At 46.1% G+C, this 18813-nt stretch overlaps 1 protein-coding gene across 18 annotated transcripts in view; it reads left to right on the forward strand.

Moving 5' to 3' along the window:
• The window catches only part of PPP6R3 (protein phosphatase 6 regulatory subunit 3), a 56986-nt gene extending 38730 nt beyond the window's left edge, over positions 1-18256 (forward strand). For 4 of the 18 annotated variants that reach the window (XM_045577885.1, XM_045577889.1, XM_036426151.2 and 1 more), the window contains 9 exons: positions 340-437; positions 2418-2472; positions 3530-3660; positions 5554-5675; positions 8413-8566; positions 10059-10165; positions 11785-11935; positions 15088-15207; positions 16766-18256. In XM_045577885.1, the coding sequence (XP_045433841.1) occupies positions 340-437; positions 2418-2472; positions 3530-3660; positions 5554-5675; positions 8413-8566; positions 10059-10165; positions 11785-11935; positions 15088-15207; positions 16766-16817 (990 nt within the window). In that variant the 3' untranslated portion in view covers positions 16818-18256. Of the gene's footprint in view, positions 1-339; positions 438-2417; positions 2473-3529; positions 3661-5553; positions 5676-8412; positions 8567-10058; positions 10166-11784; positions 11936-14813; positions 14832-15087; positions 15208-16745 lie in introns of all 18 variants that reach the window. The other 14 variants (XM_045577883.1, XM_036426150.2, XM_036426156.2 and 11 more) reach the window with 7 other exon arrangements.
• The last annotated feature ends 557 nt before the right edge of the window (positions 18257-18813 follow it).

Raw genomic sequence — 18813 nt, forward strand, 5'->3', positions numbered from 1 at the left:
GTGCACCTTATGATTTCAGATTGTCACATGTCGCTTGAATTACCTCTTTGAACAGACAACCCAATCCTCTCTCAAGATGATTTGCTATAGAGGACAGAGTGGTCCCTTAACATTTATTACAGTGACATGTGCATTGAAATGACTTGTGGACCAAATTCCAAACATTTCCTCTTGGGTAAATTATGTCTGAAATTATTTGAAGTTTTTCTTAGAAAACACACCAACTTTTAGAGCCTTAGGGCTAGATAGATAAGGTGGTTTCTGAGACACAGTGGGCAAGTAGTCTGTAGAACGTCATTAGAATCATTATATCACTGTCACTGGTCCTGGGGTTGCCAGGCCTTTTCTGATTATCAGATGCAACAAATGACGTCCAATTTTATTGACCAGTTTGGCTTCAACGATGAGAAGTTTGCAGATCAAGATGACATTGGCAAGTGAGTATATTTTCCTGCTTCCATAATTGTTTCGTAATCTCCTGCTCTTTGTGAGACATTTTGGATTTTCCTGGATTCTTGGAACTTGTCTGCATCCATGAGCCAGGAGGAACTTAACCTTCCAGGTTAGTTCTAATGTCTTCGGACTTGCAGCACCCAAAGGACAGGGAGGAATTAGATTGGTCTCCCACTAGGAGGGATTGCCTTTGGGCTTGACCTGTTTCACAGAGGTTTATTTTTACTAAAAATTTAATTCATTCTTCTGCTATTTAGTGATTAGTGTCAGGTGGCAGAACTAAAGCAGGAAATCCCTGTGCTACTTCCCAGGTTTGAGCAGCACCTTCCCCCATAGCACACAGTGAGGGTGCATATTGTGGCAGGAGCAGCTCCACCCCTGTGCTCCCTTCTCTAAGGTGCTCACCCTAAGGCAGGAGCCAGGCAGCCAGACCACTCATTCTGCAGTCAGGGAAAGAGAACACAGCAAGGGGCACTGCTGGTGCTACAGAAAATAGCAGGTAGAAGCTGTGGGTGATCCTCAGGAATGGAAACAGGCGGTCTAGCATCTTCCCTGGGGGAATAACGCTTTTCAGAGACAGGAAGCATGGCTCACTGAAAACAAAAGTTTTGAATGTTGGATGGCTGCTATCATAGGAGACTCCCTGATGACGCTCAGGAATACCAGATTGTTGGGGTTCCTCGCAATAGTTTGTTGAACTACAGCCAGTGGAGGCTGTTGTCTATTCCAACACACTGTCACTGCCATTTAACAGGACACGTTGGCACCCTGCGCTTCAGGCTCCACTGTTAGCCGCAGGAAAGGAGAGCTGTCAGTAGCCCTGAGAAATCCAAAGGGAGTGGAGCATTCATGTCTGAACCCCAGGGGCACACACACTGGAACCTGTAGGCTCCCCACACAGCATCTCAGCACTTGCTGTCTGCACTCATTCAATGCTACTTGTTAGGATTCCATAGTCTCTTTGAAATTTGTATTGGGGGACTTAAAATAATGGTTGATTAGATCTTTACCTATTAAAAAATTGTTACCAGGCTCTGAATTTTTTTACTCCTTACTGTATTCCTAATGATGCCATATTCAAGGCTAAGATTTCAGGGATATCTGCGTATTTTTTTTAAAATATATTTTATTGATTTTGTACAGAGAGGAAGGGAGAGAGATAGGGAGTTAGAAACATCGATGAGAGTCATCAATCAGCTGCCTCTTGCACACCCCCTACTGGGGATATGCCCGCAACCAAGGTACATGCCCTTGACCGGAATCGAACCCGGGACCCTTCAGTCCCCAAGCCGACGCTCTATCCATTGAGCCAAACCGGTCTTGGCTATCTGCGTATTTTTTTTATATGACTTTGGCTTTACCTGGAGAAGCTCAGGCTCCACTGTCAGCCACAGGGTTGAGCTTTTTATATTGTAACTTTTTTCCTGGTTCTGGAGCCATAGTTGTCCATGGATGTTAAAAATCTTTTAGACGATGTCTTTGAGGGTGTGCTTATTGTTTCTCAAAAGGCTTCTATTTCAGCCTTCCCATTAAAAAAAAAAATCTCTCTTTTTAAAAAAATATATTTTTGTTGATTTTTAGAGAGAAAGGAAGGGAGAGGGATAGAAAGGTAGAAACATTGATGAGAGAGGAAGTCATTGATTGGCTGCCTCCTGCACGGCCCCCACTGGGGACTGAGCCCGCAATCTGGGCATGTGCCCTGACCGGGAATTGAACTGGCAATCTCTTGGTTCCTGGATCACCACTCAACTGCTGAGCCACACCAGCTGGCCAGCCTTTCCATTTTATATAAATTCCTTCATTCCAAAGGAGAATGTATCATTTAATGCAAGAAGGGTATGTGTTCTTTTAATGTATACAGATTTTAATGATAGTGTAAATATTTAAAACTTGGGAAATTTCATGAATACTGTTTCTGTGAGTCTAGATAATTAACTATTTCTACACTTATATTTTGTTTACAGTGTTTCTTTTGATCGGGTATCAGACATCAACTTCACCTTAAATACAAATGAAAGTGTAAGTATTAATTTACAAGTGGGAACTGGGTGAGTCAGGCTGTAGATGGGTGCTGTGTACACCAGGGGAACTCTGGCCAGCAAGATTCATCTTAGATCGGTGCTTTTTCACCCACTCACATGGCCTGCCTGGCCCTGTGGCTAAGATGCACAGGGCTAATAAAACCAGGGCACTTGTGATTGCAGTGTAGACGTTAGCTTCAAAGAATGCAGTTTGATGCTAGCCTGCTGCCTTTTTCTGCTGTATGTCAGCAGAACTTGGGCCAGATCAGCACCAGTCTCTTAGCCCCAAGCAGTTCTGAAACACCAAGTCTCCCACATCAGCAGCTGATCTAGTGGGTTAGCTTCACTGGGATGGACACAGTCTTTGTGGTTGTTAATCCTCACCTGAGGATATTTTCCTATTGACTTTTTAGAGAGAGTGGAGGGCGGTGGGAGACTGAGAGAGAAACATCAATGTGAGAGCGAGACATTGGAATTGAGCCTGCAACTGAGTTACGTGCCCTTCATTAGAGAAAAACATCGATGTGAGAGATACATTGATTGATTGCCTCCCGCCCACGATTGAGCCTGCAACTAAGTAATGTACCCTTCACCAGAATTGAATCCAAGACCCTTCAGTCCGAGAGCTGATGGTCTATCCACTAAACCAAACCAACTAAGCAACATAATTTTGATTTTTAGGTTGATTAGTATGAGAGACCACTGGTATATTGGTTGATGTGATAAGGTAGAAAGTGCTGACTCTAATTGGTGCTCATTACTGCTTAGCTGGACTGGAAACCGGAGGAAACACAGGTTGCTTTTTGTGTTCCAACAGGCCTAAGACTGCATCACAGGTGGGCGGGTGTTTTACTAGATGAATGTGCGTCCACTGGTTCTGAATCCAGTCTTAACGGGGGAACTTCCACGGAGGCTGACACTAGATATCTGCATTTTATTTTGGTGTATGTGAGCAGCACTGCTTTTTAAAGGAAATAGAAGAATGCAGTTTACATTGTTCATCTTGGGAGATTTGAGCTTTAAATTTTGTTCTTTTCCTCCTCATTTTTATTTAGGGAAACATTGCCCTGTTTGAAGCATGTTGTAAGGAAAGAATCCAGCAGTTTGATGATGGCGGCTCTGATGAGGAAGACATCTGGGAGGAGAAGCACATTGCGTTTACACCAGAATCCCAAAGACGGTCCAGGTAAAGCAGAGTCTGTTCCATCAGCAGTAATATCCAGTGCATGAAGCAAAGATTGTTCATAGAAATCATTGTATCTTCTCCCAACGGGTATATCTGACCTGGAAACCAAAGCTTTTGTCGTGATCAGAAATACCCTGGCTAATTGCTGTGAGCTGGTGCTAGTACTTACGTCTGTAGGGTGATAGAATGGACGAATCCAGGTGACCTGCTTGAAAATGCTGGGTCATAAAGTTCCAGAAATGTGGGTATGTGCAGTTCGTGAAAAGTTGTGACGTAGACTCTCCTGACTGGGAAATGATGCCTAGAAATGTGGTCACAGAGTGCTTTGAATAGCTGTTCCTTAGCAGTAATAGCAGCAGCTGGGTTGTGGGTTGTTCCTTACACAGACTGAGTGTTGCCCCAAGGATGGAGAAGTTGTTTCTAAAAGCTAATCTAACGTGGGGAGACAGACTCATGTCAATTGATATCCATCAGAGTCAGTTCAGTGTTTTTTCTTCCCCAAAGTTTTAAGTCACTGTATCATAGGAACCTAAATAGATTTGCTTCTGTACACGGAGAGTTCTTGTCATCTGAGTATTCATTGTCGGAATCTTTATAGTTATAACTTGGTTGCAGGCAAATACCCAGTAGGAAGTGTGCAGGAGGCAGCCGATCGATGTTTCTCTCATCAATGTTTCCAACTCTCTATCCTTCTCCCTTCCTCTCTGTAAAAAAATCAATGAAATACATATTTTCAAAAAAAGAAATTCCCTTTTACCTCTAGTTTGCTGAGAATTCTTAGAAATTCTCATGATGGATTCAGCCACATTTATTGACTGAATTTCAAATGCTAAACCAACTCTGTGTTCCTGGAATAAACCCATGTTTGGCCCTCATATGTTGTCACATTAATTTGCTAAAGTTTTAAAAAGGACTTTTTGGCTTTAGCCAGTGTGGCTCATTGGCTGGTGTGCCGCGCCAGCACAGCCTAGGGTTTGGCAAGCCTGACGGGGACCGGCAAAGGGTGAAGAAAAGACAGACAGAGTAAGCTGGGTCTAGGTGGATCTCCTGTGCCTGGCTGAGACCACAGAAAAAGATCCAGACTGCAAGGTGACAGTTTATTTTATAGCCAGAAGTAAACAAGGTAGTGGTCACCATAGTTACAATGATCTTGTGAGTTTCATTTGTTTTGGCAGCACATGCTGCACCTCCCGCAGCCCATTAGCTACCCAGGAAGGATCTAGGGAGTCATAAGGTCAAGTTTAGTTATGCTAAGAGGGCTGTGCCCTCTAAGCTGGGACTTGTTTGCGCTTTGCCAGCAGGTCAGTCTGAGGCTTAACCCTATAACCGCTCCCTACAGGTTGGAGCATCATCCTGGACACCGGGAGGTGGTGGGTTCAATTCCTGGTCAGGACGCATACCTAGGTTGTGGGTTTGCTCTCAGGCAGAGTGCTTAAAAAAGACAAGTTGATGTTTCTTTCTCCTTGCAATTTGATCAGTTTTCTCCATGTATTTTGAAGCTGTTATTAGGTACACCAGCATTCAGCTGTTGTTCTCTTAACTATAATGAGAAAGTAGACAGTAACCCAGTTTTTAAATGCACTGAAGACAAGCAAAAACGTCAGAAAAGAAGGTATGTGGGTGGCAAAGCAGCAGGAAGGAGGAGCTCAGCACCCTTGTTCTTAGGACAAGTCAGGTTGACACCACACAAGGTCCCTCCGCACAGCTGCTCGGTCATGTGCCGCATCTTCAAGCAAGGATAAGGCAGCACAGCCGCAGAGCAGAGTCTTGATGAAGTGATGTCGGGCAGATGAGTTGTTAAGTGCAATGTGGTTTTCTGTTGTCGAATGACCTGTAGAATTTTCTGGTGGCTGATACGCTGCACTAACTTATTTTGGCCACTTTTTTCCTTAGCTCGGGGAGCACAGACAGTGAGGAAAGCACAGACTCTGAAGAAGAAGATGGGGCAAAACAAGACTTGTTTGATTCCAGTGGCGCCAACACAGAGGACAAGATGGAAGTGGACCTCAGTGAGCGTGAGTCACCTTATTATTCCTGTGCGCATGTGTTGATCTGTGTTGAAATAGTCCTTGAGACACATGTCATTTGACCGGACCTGTGGGAAGGAGTAGGTCACACCACCAATGGTGGCACTGCTTCTTCTCTTGGTGTGGAAACGCCTGTGTGAGCTGCAGGGGGCCATGGCACCCTATGTCCCTGGGTGCTTGTGCCGAACGGGAGAGGCCACAGCTGTGGAAAGATGAGCGGGTGTTGTCATTTGTAGAATCATAAATGCAGTGAGCCAGATGAAACACCTTAAAGCTTAAACAGTTTTAAATGGGTCTTTTCAGAGTTTATTTGTGAATCTTATAACCTCAAAACTCCCTTATTTATGTCCTGCTACTTGCTAAAAGGACTTGTGGGAGCTGGCTTTAAAATTAGTTAACTTCTGAGTTTCAGGTGAGATTTCCATGCATTAGGGCACATGTGTCAAACACAAGGCCCGCGGGCCAAATCCGTCCTGCCAGGCCTTGCAATGTGGCCCGCACCGCACTGTCATCACTGCACTCCGCTGCGTTCCCATCACAATGACAGTTTATGACTGTTCAGTAAACCATTCGGCCCACGATTTAGGCTGGATTTTAGATTTTGGCCCCTTCTCTGATTGAGTTCGACACCCCTACATTAGGGTATTGTCCCTTCATAGCTCTGCCACACTCACCCAGCCTTAGAGCAGGGCGCAGGGAACAGACCCTGATTCAGTGCCTATGCCATGCAGGCCCTCACTGAATCCTCAGCTGAACTTCAGGAAGTGGGTAGTCCCTATCGGAATTAAACAGGTGGGGTCACACAGGCTTGGGGGAGTTAGTAACTTGCCGGAAGTCACAGTAAGGTCTTTAGATCTGGAACATTTCTGTTGTACACGGGTACGTCCCAGTCTCAGGCCTCTAGGATAGTCTTCCCAACAGCTGGCAGGTTCTCTAGCCGAGCATGCCTCCCTACAGCCTGGAGATCCCTCGTGTGCCAGGAAGTAGCCCTGAGAGAGAACGGGTTCCACACCAGCTGCCAGGATTGGGGAGTTAGCATAAGCACTGGGAAGGGAAAGCATATAGTGTGCAGTGAGCACAAGTATCAGCCTCGTGTCATCTGAAGGGGCACATCTCTGAGGAGGTGACTTTTAAACAGACCTACAGGTTAGATCCCAAGTTGGCAGGCAGGTAGCATGGTAAAAGGCGCCGCAGATAGGAATCAGGTGCCCATGCAGATCCTGCCACCCCCTGCCCACCTCTGAAATCAGCCCGTGTCTGCAGGACTTAAAAGTAAATAAAGCTTCTCTCTGTGTTTTCACAGCTTCACTCTGACACCAGCTGGTGGACTTTCCCCATGGACCACATCTCCAGCCCCAGCTGGGCGTCCTCCAGTTCAGTTCAGTTCAGATAGTGTCTATCTGGAGTGGGGGTGGGTCTCCCACATCAGATGTCAGTCACAGTGAGACATGGGGCCTTTGTACTTCCAGCCAACCAGCTGTAATAGGGAGTTGCTGTGACCTCTTTGGGTTCCGTTAGAGCTCACAGAACTCAGAAGAGGACGTTACATACTGTTACCAATGTATCACAGAGAATATTTTTAAAAATATATATTTTATTGATTTTTTACAGAGAGGAAGGGAGAGAGATAGCTAGAAACGTTGATGAGAGAGAAACATGGACCAGCTGCCTCTTGCACACCCCCTACTGGGGTTGTGCCTGCAACCAACGTACATGCCCCTGACTGGAATCGAACCTGGGACCTTTCAGTCTGCAGATCGATGCTCTACCACTGAGCCAAACCGGTTTTGGCTCACAGAGAATATTTTAATGTATACAATGAGCAGCCAGGTGAAGAGATGACTAGCAGTCTAGAAGGGTCCTGAGCACAGGAGCTTCTGTCCCTGTGGGGTTTGTCATGGGCCACTCCAGAAGCTGACCCCTACAGCATGGGTTTTATAGGGCCTCCATGAAGTAACTGATTAAATCATGGCCATTAATGAGTAGCTCAACTTCCAGCCCCTCCTCCCTCGTACAAAGTTGGTTTTCTTGGCATCCAGCCACCATTCAGCTCATTAGCATATGGGAGAAACCATTTTTGAGATTAGGATGAGAGGAGGGACCAAATACGTTGCTTATTGCGTTCCAGGAATCCTTCCTGGCGTCTGCTCAGTCCAAGAGACTAACTCCGGAAGGAGCCTGCAGGGGCCCTTACTCTCTTAACAGGGAGGCAGGGGACCGGGTGCAGATTAGGAAGCATTAAGATTGTTTCTAATTTACTGCAGTTGAATGAATAGCCAATGTATTCTTTATTTGTAATAAACTTTTATTTTGGAATTATTTTAGATTTACAGAAAAGTTACAAAGATTTTACAGGGAGTAGCTTCCTTTCCCCATCTTCCTAACAATGTTACTGTTACCTTGGTACATTTTTGAAAGATAAGACGTTAAAGTAGCATATTCTTTCATGTGTAGCTTTGCATCTTTGTGTGATATTTCTACTGGGGGAAAATCTCAGTGGGAATGGCTAAGGCCCAGAAGCACTGCAGTTTGTAGGAAGATGGATGCTATGCCACTGCCCTCCAGGTGGTGGTGCCCTGCCCTCCTCCCAGTGACTGGGAACAGGGGATGCCTTCCCCTACAACTCCCATCTTTTTTTAATCATTGCCAATCTGTTTCTGTAAAATATCTTGTGTTATATGAAACTACTGAAGTGTTCTCAAAATGAAATTCTTCCCCTCTTTAGCACCCAACTGGTCAGCCAACTTTGATGTCCCCATGGAAACAACCCACGGTGCTCCCTTAGACTCTGTGGGCTCTGACGTCTGGAGCACGGAGGAGCCGATGCCAGCTAAAGAGACAGGCTGGGCCTCTTTCTCAGAGTTCACATCTTCCCTGAGGTGAGCATGGGTGCCAGCTCTCCACACCTTCCCATACGAGAACTGCGATGGTGTGCTTTGCTGTGAGCACCACACACCATTCCGATTGGATATGGTGCCTTAAACAAGACTAAAAATCAACACAGGGGTACTGCCACAGCTCTGAGTTGCCAGAACAACAGTCGCCACCCCCCTTCTTTCACCAGAGCAAACGGGGACGAAGGGAGGGAGTAGATCCTGCACCAGCAGCCTGGGAAGACCTGGCCCCAGGGAGTGAGTGGGCAGGGTGCTGATGAAAATGGTGTCTCCCAGGCTTGCTCCGTCTCCACCGAGCTGTCAGGACAGGACTGAGGAGAGAGGAGTGAGGGAAGCCAGGGAACTGAGAGGCTCCTCTGGAACATGATGGAACAATGCAAAATGTGTCTTGAATTTAGTAATAACATGGACTTGTATCTCACTTGTAGCTCAGCTAGTGCTGTAAAGTAGGGTGTAACAGGTATGCTGTCAGTCTTACTTGTATTCTCTTTTTAAAATATATATACATATGCTTTTTAATTGATTTTTAGAGAGAGGAAGGGGAGAGGGAGAGAAACATTGATTGTCTGCCGCCTCTTCCACATCCCCTACTGGTGATCAAGCTTGAAACCCAGGCATCTGCCCTGACTGGGGATTGAACCAGTGACCTCTTGGTGCATGGATCAATGCTCCACCACTGAGCCAATAACCAGGTTATTTGTATTCTCGATGACAGCAACCTGTCATTTCGTAATTTTCCTGAACAATATTGTCAGCATTTGAGTATTTACCATGGAATTTGTGTCTTGTTAGGCTCAGTGTGATTTTGTCTACTGAAAAGGTGAGTGAGCAGCTATCATCTTAGACAAATGAAAGAGTAGGCTAAAACCCATGTTGCTTTAGCCAATTCTAAGTAATTTGTGGTAAGTAAGCTACTGTTTAGCAATAAAGTAAAATTGGTGGACAGTGTCTCCAGAATATGAATTACTTTACCAGCCTCACTCCAGAACAGTCCGGTTCCCCCTCCTGCTTTTCTCTGTCTCCCTCACTGGTGATAGGTATTGTTGAAGCGCCTCACTTCCCTTCCCCGTGCGCACAGCTCGTGTTTTCTCAGTCGGTGCCCTAGGAGGTGGGCCCTCCAGGAAGCTCGCCTCCACATAAGTCAAGGTTTTTGTAGCGCAGACACGGAGCTGCTGTTGCTGCTGTGCCGTGTGCACCATGGCTGCCCCATCCCTGGGAGCTGGTGATGGTGGTGTGGGGAGAAGCCGGGGCCCCCGGGAACCTGGGAGAGAAGTTCCTGCGTTCCTGCCTGTTCCTGCCTTGCTGAATTTGCAGATGCTTGCTGCCTGTGCGTAGGTCCTTGTATCCCTGGAGTCTGTAACCAACTTCTGGTGCCTTCCCAGCAGAACGGAACTGATTGTCAAAGGATTTTTTCTAAATAATGGTAACAGAAGGCTATTACCCACTGCTAACTTGTGCATTTTCTCTCTTCTAAAAGTACAAAAGAGTCTCTCAGGAGTAATTCTCCAGTGGACATGGAGACCAGCGCCGAGCCAATGGGCCCTCTGACTCCCAGTGTCGCTGCGCTGGCCGTGCAGCCAGAAGGTGGGTGCAGAGCGCCTGGGTGCACGGCCCACAGGCTGTCATTCCGTGGCTGTTCACGCTTTAACGTATGCTTAGTGTTCTAGATTTGAAAAGGTGTGTAACAGGTACGCTGTCAGTCTTTCTTGTATTCCCTCTTTAAAATATATGTACATATATGTACATATAATATATAAAATACATATACATATCCCATAGCAGGCTCGTAATAAAACCAGATTTTATACACGTATAAAATATATATATCTCCCATGGCAGGTTTATAATAAAACCAGACTTGACTCTCTGTTCTTGGACCCAAAAGCTCAAATTAGCCATGAAAATGAGATGGTGAGTCTCATGTTCATCGGGGAACTGGAGAAAGGAAATGGGGTGTTCACTGTAGAACCACAGCATGGTGAGCTGTCAGTCACTCAGCCCGTCAGTGTGTGGAAAAGAAACAGGTCCCAGCCTTTAGTACCCGGGAAACAGCAGAATTAACTGCTTTCCAAGCTCAGCCTGTACCCTGTTCTTTTGTCCCTTGGGTACTTTGCTGGAGCATATGTGTGTATCTGGTGTGGTTCAGGCTGTGGGCCTATTTTCTTTTCACCTTATGAACAGACAAAATAGTCAAGGGGATCCAATGAGTTTTCTTGTTACTCAAAATACACACATTGTTTCTTGCATCGGCCCTGAGCTGTTTTAAACCTGAAGAAAGGGACTTTGGGAGTGGGGAAGAGAGGCGGTTGGTGAAAGGATGTGAGGGAAGATTGGTGGTATGTGGAGGGAACAAAGAAGTAAGTCCTATGAGGCAAGAGCTGGATGGAGGGAAATGGGAGACATCTGTAATACTCTCAACAATAAAGATTAAATAAATGAAGTAAGTGCTAGAAAAAGAGTAAGTTCTTAGAGAAAGGAGGATTCAGTAGAGGGCACAGGAGCCAGGGGCAGGGAAAAGTAATAAAACCAGTACTGATAATGCATTTATTTGTCATTCTATTAAACATTTTGTATCAATGACCTCACTTTATCTCTCAACCATTCTATGGGTGAGATCAGTTATCCTATTTTGTGGTTCAGAAAATTCAGGTACCTTGCCCAAAGGTTATGCAGCTGTTAAGTGGCTTTTGAGTTCAGGAAATCTGACTTCAGAGCCCAGGCTTACAAGCACTAGACCAGATGGCTCTCTATGATATAAGAAATAAATCATCCACAAGGTACCACAAGTAAGTAACTTGGAAAAAAAGAATGGGGTCCAAGTGGGATAACTGAAAGAAAGAGGTGAGAGGGGACAGGGCAGTGTGCACTGTGGATGGAAGCGGGGGGACTAGACTCACTGCCTCCTGCCCTGTACCGTGGGCTGGAGAACATTAGGAACAGCGGAGTCTGCTGGGGAAAGCTGGGTGTGTGAGCTCGTAAGACGGGGGGTACTCACTGGTCCTGTGCTGCACAAAGCCCCCGTGCACGTCTCCACTGGGCATCATGAAGTCCGTGCCCATTAAGACTTGTCCAAGGCAAAAACATCTCTCTCGAAGCAGGAGAATGTCACAGCATTTAAAATTGTGACATTCTGTCTGCACAGAAGAGGTGACAGTTCTTGTTGGTTTTGATGGGGATGACCATGATCTGTGTGTGTTTTTCAGTGACGGGTAGTGTGGCCATGGAAGCCAGCTCTGATGGAGAGGAGGATGCAGAAAGTACAGACAAGGTAACTGAGACAGTGATGAATGGCGGCATGAAGGAAACTCTCAGCCTCACTGTAGATGCCAAGACAGAAACTGCGGTCTTCAAAAGGTAACCAGGGGCAAGATCGTACTGGCAGCTTCAGGTTGTTGGGAGGATGATGGAGGAGAAACTTCACATATTAGTGTCTTTAATTTGGTTCAAATGTGGGTTCATACATCAGCCTGACATCTTTCTAATGTCTCTGTTAAACTCCATAAATCTTAATGAAGAGATGAAAAGTTTGAGTGCCCAAGTGTCCACCTCGCAAGAGAGGATGCTCCCAACTCATTGTGAGGCCACTACAAAGCAGCACGAAGGAGGAAAATGAATTGTAGGCCAGTGTGTGGGCATAAATGTGCAACACTTAGAAGCCAGCGCACCAAATCCAGCGATGTTTTAAGTCATGACCAAGGGTGTATCTCAGGAATGTGACCTTGTAAAAGTTTCAGTTGTGATTTAAAAAGCACTTGATAAACATACTCTGAAACATCTGTGCAATAATAAAGGTTGCCAAATGGCTTAGAGAACCATAATAAGGAAGATGAAATAAAGATACTTGCCTTGGCAGGTCATGCTGCAAAAGTCACAGCATTTAAAATTGTGACATTTGTCGGAACCGGTTTGGCTCAGTAGATAGAGGGTCCGCCTGCGGACTGAGGGGTCCCGGGTTCTATTCCAGTCAAGGGCATGTACATTGGTTGTGGGCACATCCCCAGTAGGGAGTGTGCAGGAGGCAGCTGATCGATGTTTCTCTCTCATTGATGTTTCTGACTCTATCCCTCTCTCTTCCTCTCTGTAAAAAATCAATAAAATATATTTAAAAAAAATAAAATTGTGACGTTAGCACACAAAGAGGTGAGAGACCAATGTGATGGGGGAGAGAGCCTAGTAACCACAGGGATGGCTTAATGGGAGGCTGGGGTGCGGAGACCATGAAGTCAGAGCCCCTGCCCTCCATTCAGAGGTGGTTCCTGGTGGGTTGGAGGTCAGTGTGGGAGGTGTGCACCCACGTTCGTGTGGTGCTTTAACCATTCGTTGATTTCTCTCAAGAACCTGAGAAGTTCAGTGAGAGTGGGTGTCCTCACACTCTTCGGGGAGTAAATGAGATTGGAGTGAGGTGATGTGGCCAAAGTCTCATGGTTGTTAGAAGGAAAGGCAGTGTATCTTTCTGGGCTGCAGCAGATTAAGACTTTTTGTAAAAAAAACTAAAACGTTCAGAAGTATAAACCATAACGCAAAGGATAGGTTTGGACCGCATCAAAATGAAGAATTTCTGGCTCATCCTAGCTAGTTTGGCTCAGTGGATGGAGCGTCAGCCTGCTGACTAAAGGGTCCCGGGTTCAACTCCAGTCAAGGGCAGGTTCTCGGGTTGTGTGCTTAGTCCCCAATAGGGAGTGTGCAGGAGACAGCCAAGCAATGATTCTCATCATTGATGTTTCTATCTCTCCCCATCCTTTCCTCTCTGAAATCAATAAAAGTATATTTAAAAAAAAATACCTGGCTGATAAAGTACTGTAAACTAAGTCAAGAGGCAGATGGCAAATTGAGGGGGGTAAAGGTTACAGTATCTAAACCCAGAAACTAGCATTTTCTATTTAAATTCTTATAAAGCAGCAAGGAAAAGATAGAAAACCCAAATCAGAAAAGGGACAAAAGATAGCACTAGGCAGTTTATAAACAAGGGAATCCAAAAGGGCTAAAAAAAATTTTAAGGAAAGATGTTCAAAAATCAGCAATCGTCTGACACCTCTCAGAGCCTCGCAGGAATGTGTGGACAGTGCTGAGTGCTGGGGGCTCTAGGTTATGGCAGTCCTGCCGTCTTGCTTGGATGCAGACTGGACTTCCTTGTAGATGGAAGGGTGACCGCCTTTCCACTGCTGAGAAATGCTGGCCAGCCCCTGTGGCCCTGTGCAGTGGAGGGCAATTCAGCACTGGTTGCTGCGAGAAGCAGGTAGAACTAACGAGGTGCACGCCTCGGGGCACTGTCAGCAGGGACAGACGGACCATCCGAAGTGTGCTCATCACAGAGATGATGCACCAGGCGTACAGCTTGGTGCCGGTTTTAGGACTCACAGTACACATCTGCATTGACTGTGCTTACAGGAATGAAATGCAGGGAGGGGCCAAAGTAGGTGGTAGTTACGAATACTTGAAAGAGTATTATCTAGCATTATTATTTATTAATTACTCCATTATTTCCAAAGGAACAACTGTGTGACAACTCGGGGTAGCTGCTTTGGTGATCAGGGAGTGGGGGTGGGGATGAAGGGAGTAATGAATCAGGCAACTCAGATTGTCAACAAATCTGTAGCCTTCAGTTCATTTTCTTTCTCATCAATTGACCTACCCATCTGAAAGCCACCCCAGACATCATCCTAAAATTAAGCTTTTCAAAGGGAACCTCCAACTGCCCTTTAGTTTAGTAGCATCTTGATTATGTCAAAATGGAAATCCAGACAGAATAGGCAAACATCTGAAATTTTAGCCCACAAACAGTTGAAAGCATTTGCTACTTGTCTGTCTTCACCAAGAGCCACCTGGAGAAAAATAACGCTTTCGTGTTCCACTTCCCCAAGCCCTCTGACCCCTCCAGCCCATTTCTGCCTCTTCCGATCGCAGTTGTTGGCTCTCTTCCTGAGGGTGTTTGTACTTCTCACTTGTGGTTGGAGGACAACTCGAGAAGGTCAGACGCCCTAAAACCTGCTCCCATAACCTCAGCCAGCAAGCCGATGGGGCGCTGTCCTACTGACGGTTTGAATGGTGTGCTCAACCCAAAAGCAAAATACTTAACTAAAGACTCATTCCTTCAAACAGGTTCATTTGACACCTTCACCGAGTCTGCAGATTTGCTTATGTGCAGTCGTGGATATATTAGCCCCACCCCTCATTATAGGAGTGTTCTGAAACTCTTGTACATTTCTTTTCTATTTTGCACACTTGGCGTCAGAGTGTTGAAATCCTACCGGTATGTAAGCCACAGGGGCCGATCTTTATCAACGCCAGCTGCATCACATCGTTCCTTTCAGATCCCTCCTGCGTGACCCTCCTCCTGTGCTTTCCCAGTCACTGTGCGTGCCCCTGTGTCCCTCGCCTGAGCATGCTCAGCCCAGGACTTGTGACTCCATGGCAGTCATGACCCCAGAGCCATTGCATGATCCCTCATCCTCCATCGGCGCTGGCTCTGCGGGCTCTAATGCTGCCTCTCATCCTCTTTACCGCAGCGAGGAAGGAAAACTGTCTACCTCTCAAGATGCTGCTTGCAAACACGTGGAGGAGAGCCCTGAGCCGGCTGAGGCGAAGTCTGCAGCCCCCCGGCCCCCCAGCAGTAGTCCTGAGCAGAGGTAACCACCGCTTTCCCAGGTCTGCCCGGGCCCTGCTCTGGCTTTGGCTGTTGGCTCCTGGGCCCTGGGAGGAAAGTTGGCACAGGAGGGCAGGGGGAATCATTACAATTGTCCTTTACAGCCAGTGGTTTAACTCGGCAGTTTTCTCAGTCCTTATGGAATCAGGGTGATTGAGCTCAGAACTTAGAAATAGTATCTCCTTACCCCAGAAGTTGAAAGCTGACCGTTTTCGGAGATTCTTTAAGAAATTACCGTAAATGGCCCTAACCGGTTTGGCTCAGTGGATGGTGTCACCCTGTGGTCTGAGGGGTCCCGGGTTCCATTCCAGTCAAGGGCATGCACCTTGGTTGCAGGCACATCCCCAGTGGCAGCTGATGGATGTTTAACTATCTCTCTTCCTCTCTGTAAAAAAATCAATAAAATTGTTAAAGAAAAAAAAAAAAGAAATGACCGTAAACGGAAGGGTCTCATGCTGCAGCCACTCCTCGTGTTTTTTGTTTGTTTGTTTTATGAGATGCTGAGTGAGACTGATTGAGCCCTCAAGAATTGGTTCCCTCGGCCATGGCAGCCCAGTTCCTGGTCCTGTGGAGTCATGCAGCCGCCAGGCACGAGGCTCCTGGTGCCTGCTTTCCTGTGGGCGTGCCCATGTGACACACTCAGAGAACTTTCCTATGTGGAGCTAAATACTCTCCACTCTGATGAGTCCATGTGTAGTTTGGTTTTTGTAAAATACTTTATCTCAAGTGTGAAAGCCCCATTACCAGATTTTCTTCCTGGTCACGTTTTGCTTAGGCCAGGCCAGAGTCCCGCCCCCGCCACATGGCCTCACAGCTGATGGGGGGTGGGGGGGGCTGCCTAGACAGCTCAGAGCGCCCGCAGGGGGGCAGGCAGACGTTCTAATTCTGTCAGCACCTTGTCCAGATAGTGCCGCCTCCTCCCTCCCCACGGTAACTCACATCGCTGTGTGGGAGCACTGGTTACACTGCACACCTTTTCCTGTTGGTTTGAGAGGAAGAAACGGGGATTGGTTGTTCCACTCACTCAGGCATTCCTTGGTTGCCTCATGTATGTGCCCCGGCCAGCGCACAGTTGTTTGCAACAGTTGGTCCAGTTGACACGCTTTTCCTTTTTTCCTCAGTAGCAGAATCCTGTTTTTCAAGTGAAATTTTATGTGGATTTCAGAACGTGGAAGAGAGAAAAGACTAGTGAAGGAGGGATGAGCAAATGGCCCGAAGGCTCTGGGAGCAGCAGTTCAGACCACGGACCCGGCCTGTGCCTACGCTCCTGAGCGCTGAGCGGGCGCGCTCTGGGAGCCTGCGTGCTGCCCCTGCCAGTGCTGGCTAACCGAGCTCAGGTGAAGCTTAGGTGCTCTTCAGTTAGAGCTCCTGGAGCTTTAGATAGTTCGTTTATGAAGCATTTCATACACAATAACTGAGTGCCAGCCTTAGTGCTAGGCACAAGCGATATTAAAACCCACCTCCACCCTGGAGAGCTAAATGAAGCTAACTTTCCGTCTCACGTTCTGCCTAACGCCTCAGACATCTGTCTTACTGCACAGGACTGACCAGCCGAGCGTGCCAGGCGATACATCCGTGAACGGCCCTGTATGATGAGTGACCTCTGTGCTGCGACTGAGGACTGCAGGCGCCACCGTTCAGGGCTCCGGGCTTCGGCTGGCCGCCACGCGCCCCTGCTGCCTCACTGCAGGGGATCAGGACCAGCAACCTTTCTACTCGAGATGCTAAGACATTGTACAGAGAAATTCGACGTGTACAAATATTGCACATGACAAATACCAAGAATTTTTGCGTATGTTTATATTGTATTCTAAATAATGGGTAGCCTGTGAAATAAGATCTTGCCACCCATGTAATAATAGTAGTAATACTAGAGTTAAAATGGCTGTAAGAATAGTTTTATAAAAGTGAACACAGAGCTATTGTATTTGAGACATAACTATTTGACAATTATTAGTGTGACCAAAGTATTAGGCATTTTCATACATTTTTCACCTTGTACAAAATTCTGAATTCATTTTCTTCCAGGCTGGCAAGGAGTGAGGAGTGGGATTGGGACGCCCGCTGAGTGTTATTTTGGTTGTTCTTAACTCACAAAAGTGATTTTGAATAAGAAATACTTGGTGTTCTTTTTATAACCAGTTTTTGATTGGTAACTGTTTTTTCTGTATTGTTTAAAATGGATCAAAAATGTAAGTCTATTGGTAGAGATGAGTATTTATTGCTACAACTTAGTTGATGAATTGATGTTATTGTAAAGCCATATGTTCTGTTAAAGTCTTGTTTGCTTGAAATGATTATTCCTGCAGGTGAAACACTAGAATTTTTGGAGTGTACATGGCTTGTGGTTTGGTTTTCTTTGTTTTTTTGTTTTTGTTTTTTGTTTTGTTTTGGTAGTTCATCTGCCTTTTTAACCCATTCACCAAAATTTCCCCTGTTAACAGGCATCACCAATGAACATTTCCGAGCAGTCTGCGAATTTGACATACCAAGATCATATTAGGCAAGTCCGTTGAAAAATGCTCGTGCTGCTAATGGAATTAGAGTGCGTTCATTTTCCTGGCTAATGTTTAAACCTAGAAACCAGACTGTGGCACCTCAGCATGTTAATTGTTTCCTGTGCCCCGTGAGGTTTTCACTCTTAAATTCTCAACCAGTCTATTTTTTTTAGAGCTGGTCTATGTATATATATATAGTGATTATGGATACTAATTCAATGTAATTTATAATTTTCTATGTCAATATAAAAATACATCACAGCCTTCAAACAGCTGAAGCAATATGTTGTATATTGCGTACCGTCTGGTGAAAGGGTTAAATGATTTCACCTCTTGCGATTTTAGATGCAAATCAGTTTTTCATTTCTGTAATAGAAAATTATTCACCTATTTTTACATTGTTTGTTTTTCCTGACCAGTATTTAAAACCAAAAGGATATTCTGAGAAATGGCCAACAATTTTTTTAGAAATAGCCTCCCAAGCAACGTGCCTAAACATTACATTGCATATGGAAATAAAAGAATCAAACATCTAATGCCTTCTTTTTTGTGTACTTTCCGTTGTAGAGGTTCCTTGCGAGCTTTACTGAGCAGACAACCTCGCCCAAGGGCAGTGGGGTCACTGGTGCGTCTGGGGCAGGCTGTGGGCGCCCTCAGGACCCTCTGGTGTGACTCCTCTTCCAAGGACTGTCTTGTGCGTGCGTTCCCCTCTAGCTCGGGGCTCCTTTAGCTTGTCTCCAGGTTGATGACAATGTGACATGGGACTTCGGGGACTCCCGGTGGATGGACTTGTTCTGTTCTTACCTGGTAGAGAGCTTTGCCGGCAGCACCAGGGCTTGGCTCCCGGGTGCACACGCTGTCCATATAGTTTGGATTTGGTTGGCATCTTCGTCCCACCCAAGATAACAGTGTCTTATTTCCCCCTCCTGATGCCGATGAAAGAGCATCGGAGTTTTCCTTGGGGCTGTGTTTGGTGGTGTGTGTCTTATGTGCAAGGAAGGGCATGAAGATGGCAAGAACAGAGCTGGTTGGCCAAGCATGTCAAACTCAAAGGTTTAACTTTATGTGGGCCACAAAACAAGCTTCCATTT

Source organism: Pipistrellus kuhlii, unplaced genomic scaffold (genome assembly GCF_014108245.1).
Source record: "Pipistrellus kuhlii isolate mPipKuh1 unplaced genomic scaffold, mPipKuh1.p scaffold_m20_p_9, whole genome shotgun sequence".
In the NCBI taxonomy this organism is placed as follows: domain Eukaryota; kingdom Metazoa; phylum Chordata; class Mammalia; order Chiroptera; family Vespertilionidae; genus Pipistrellus; species Pipistrellus kuhlii.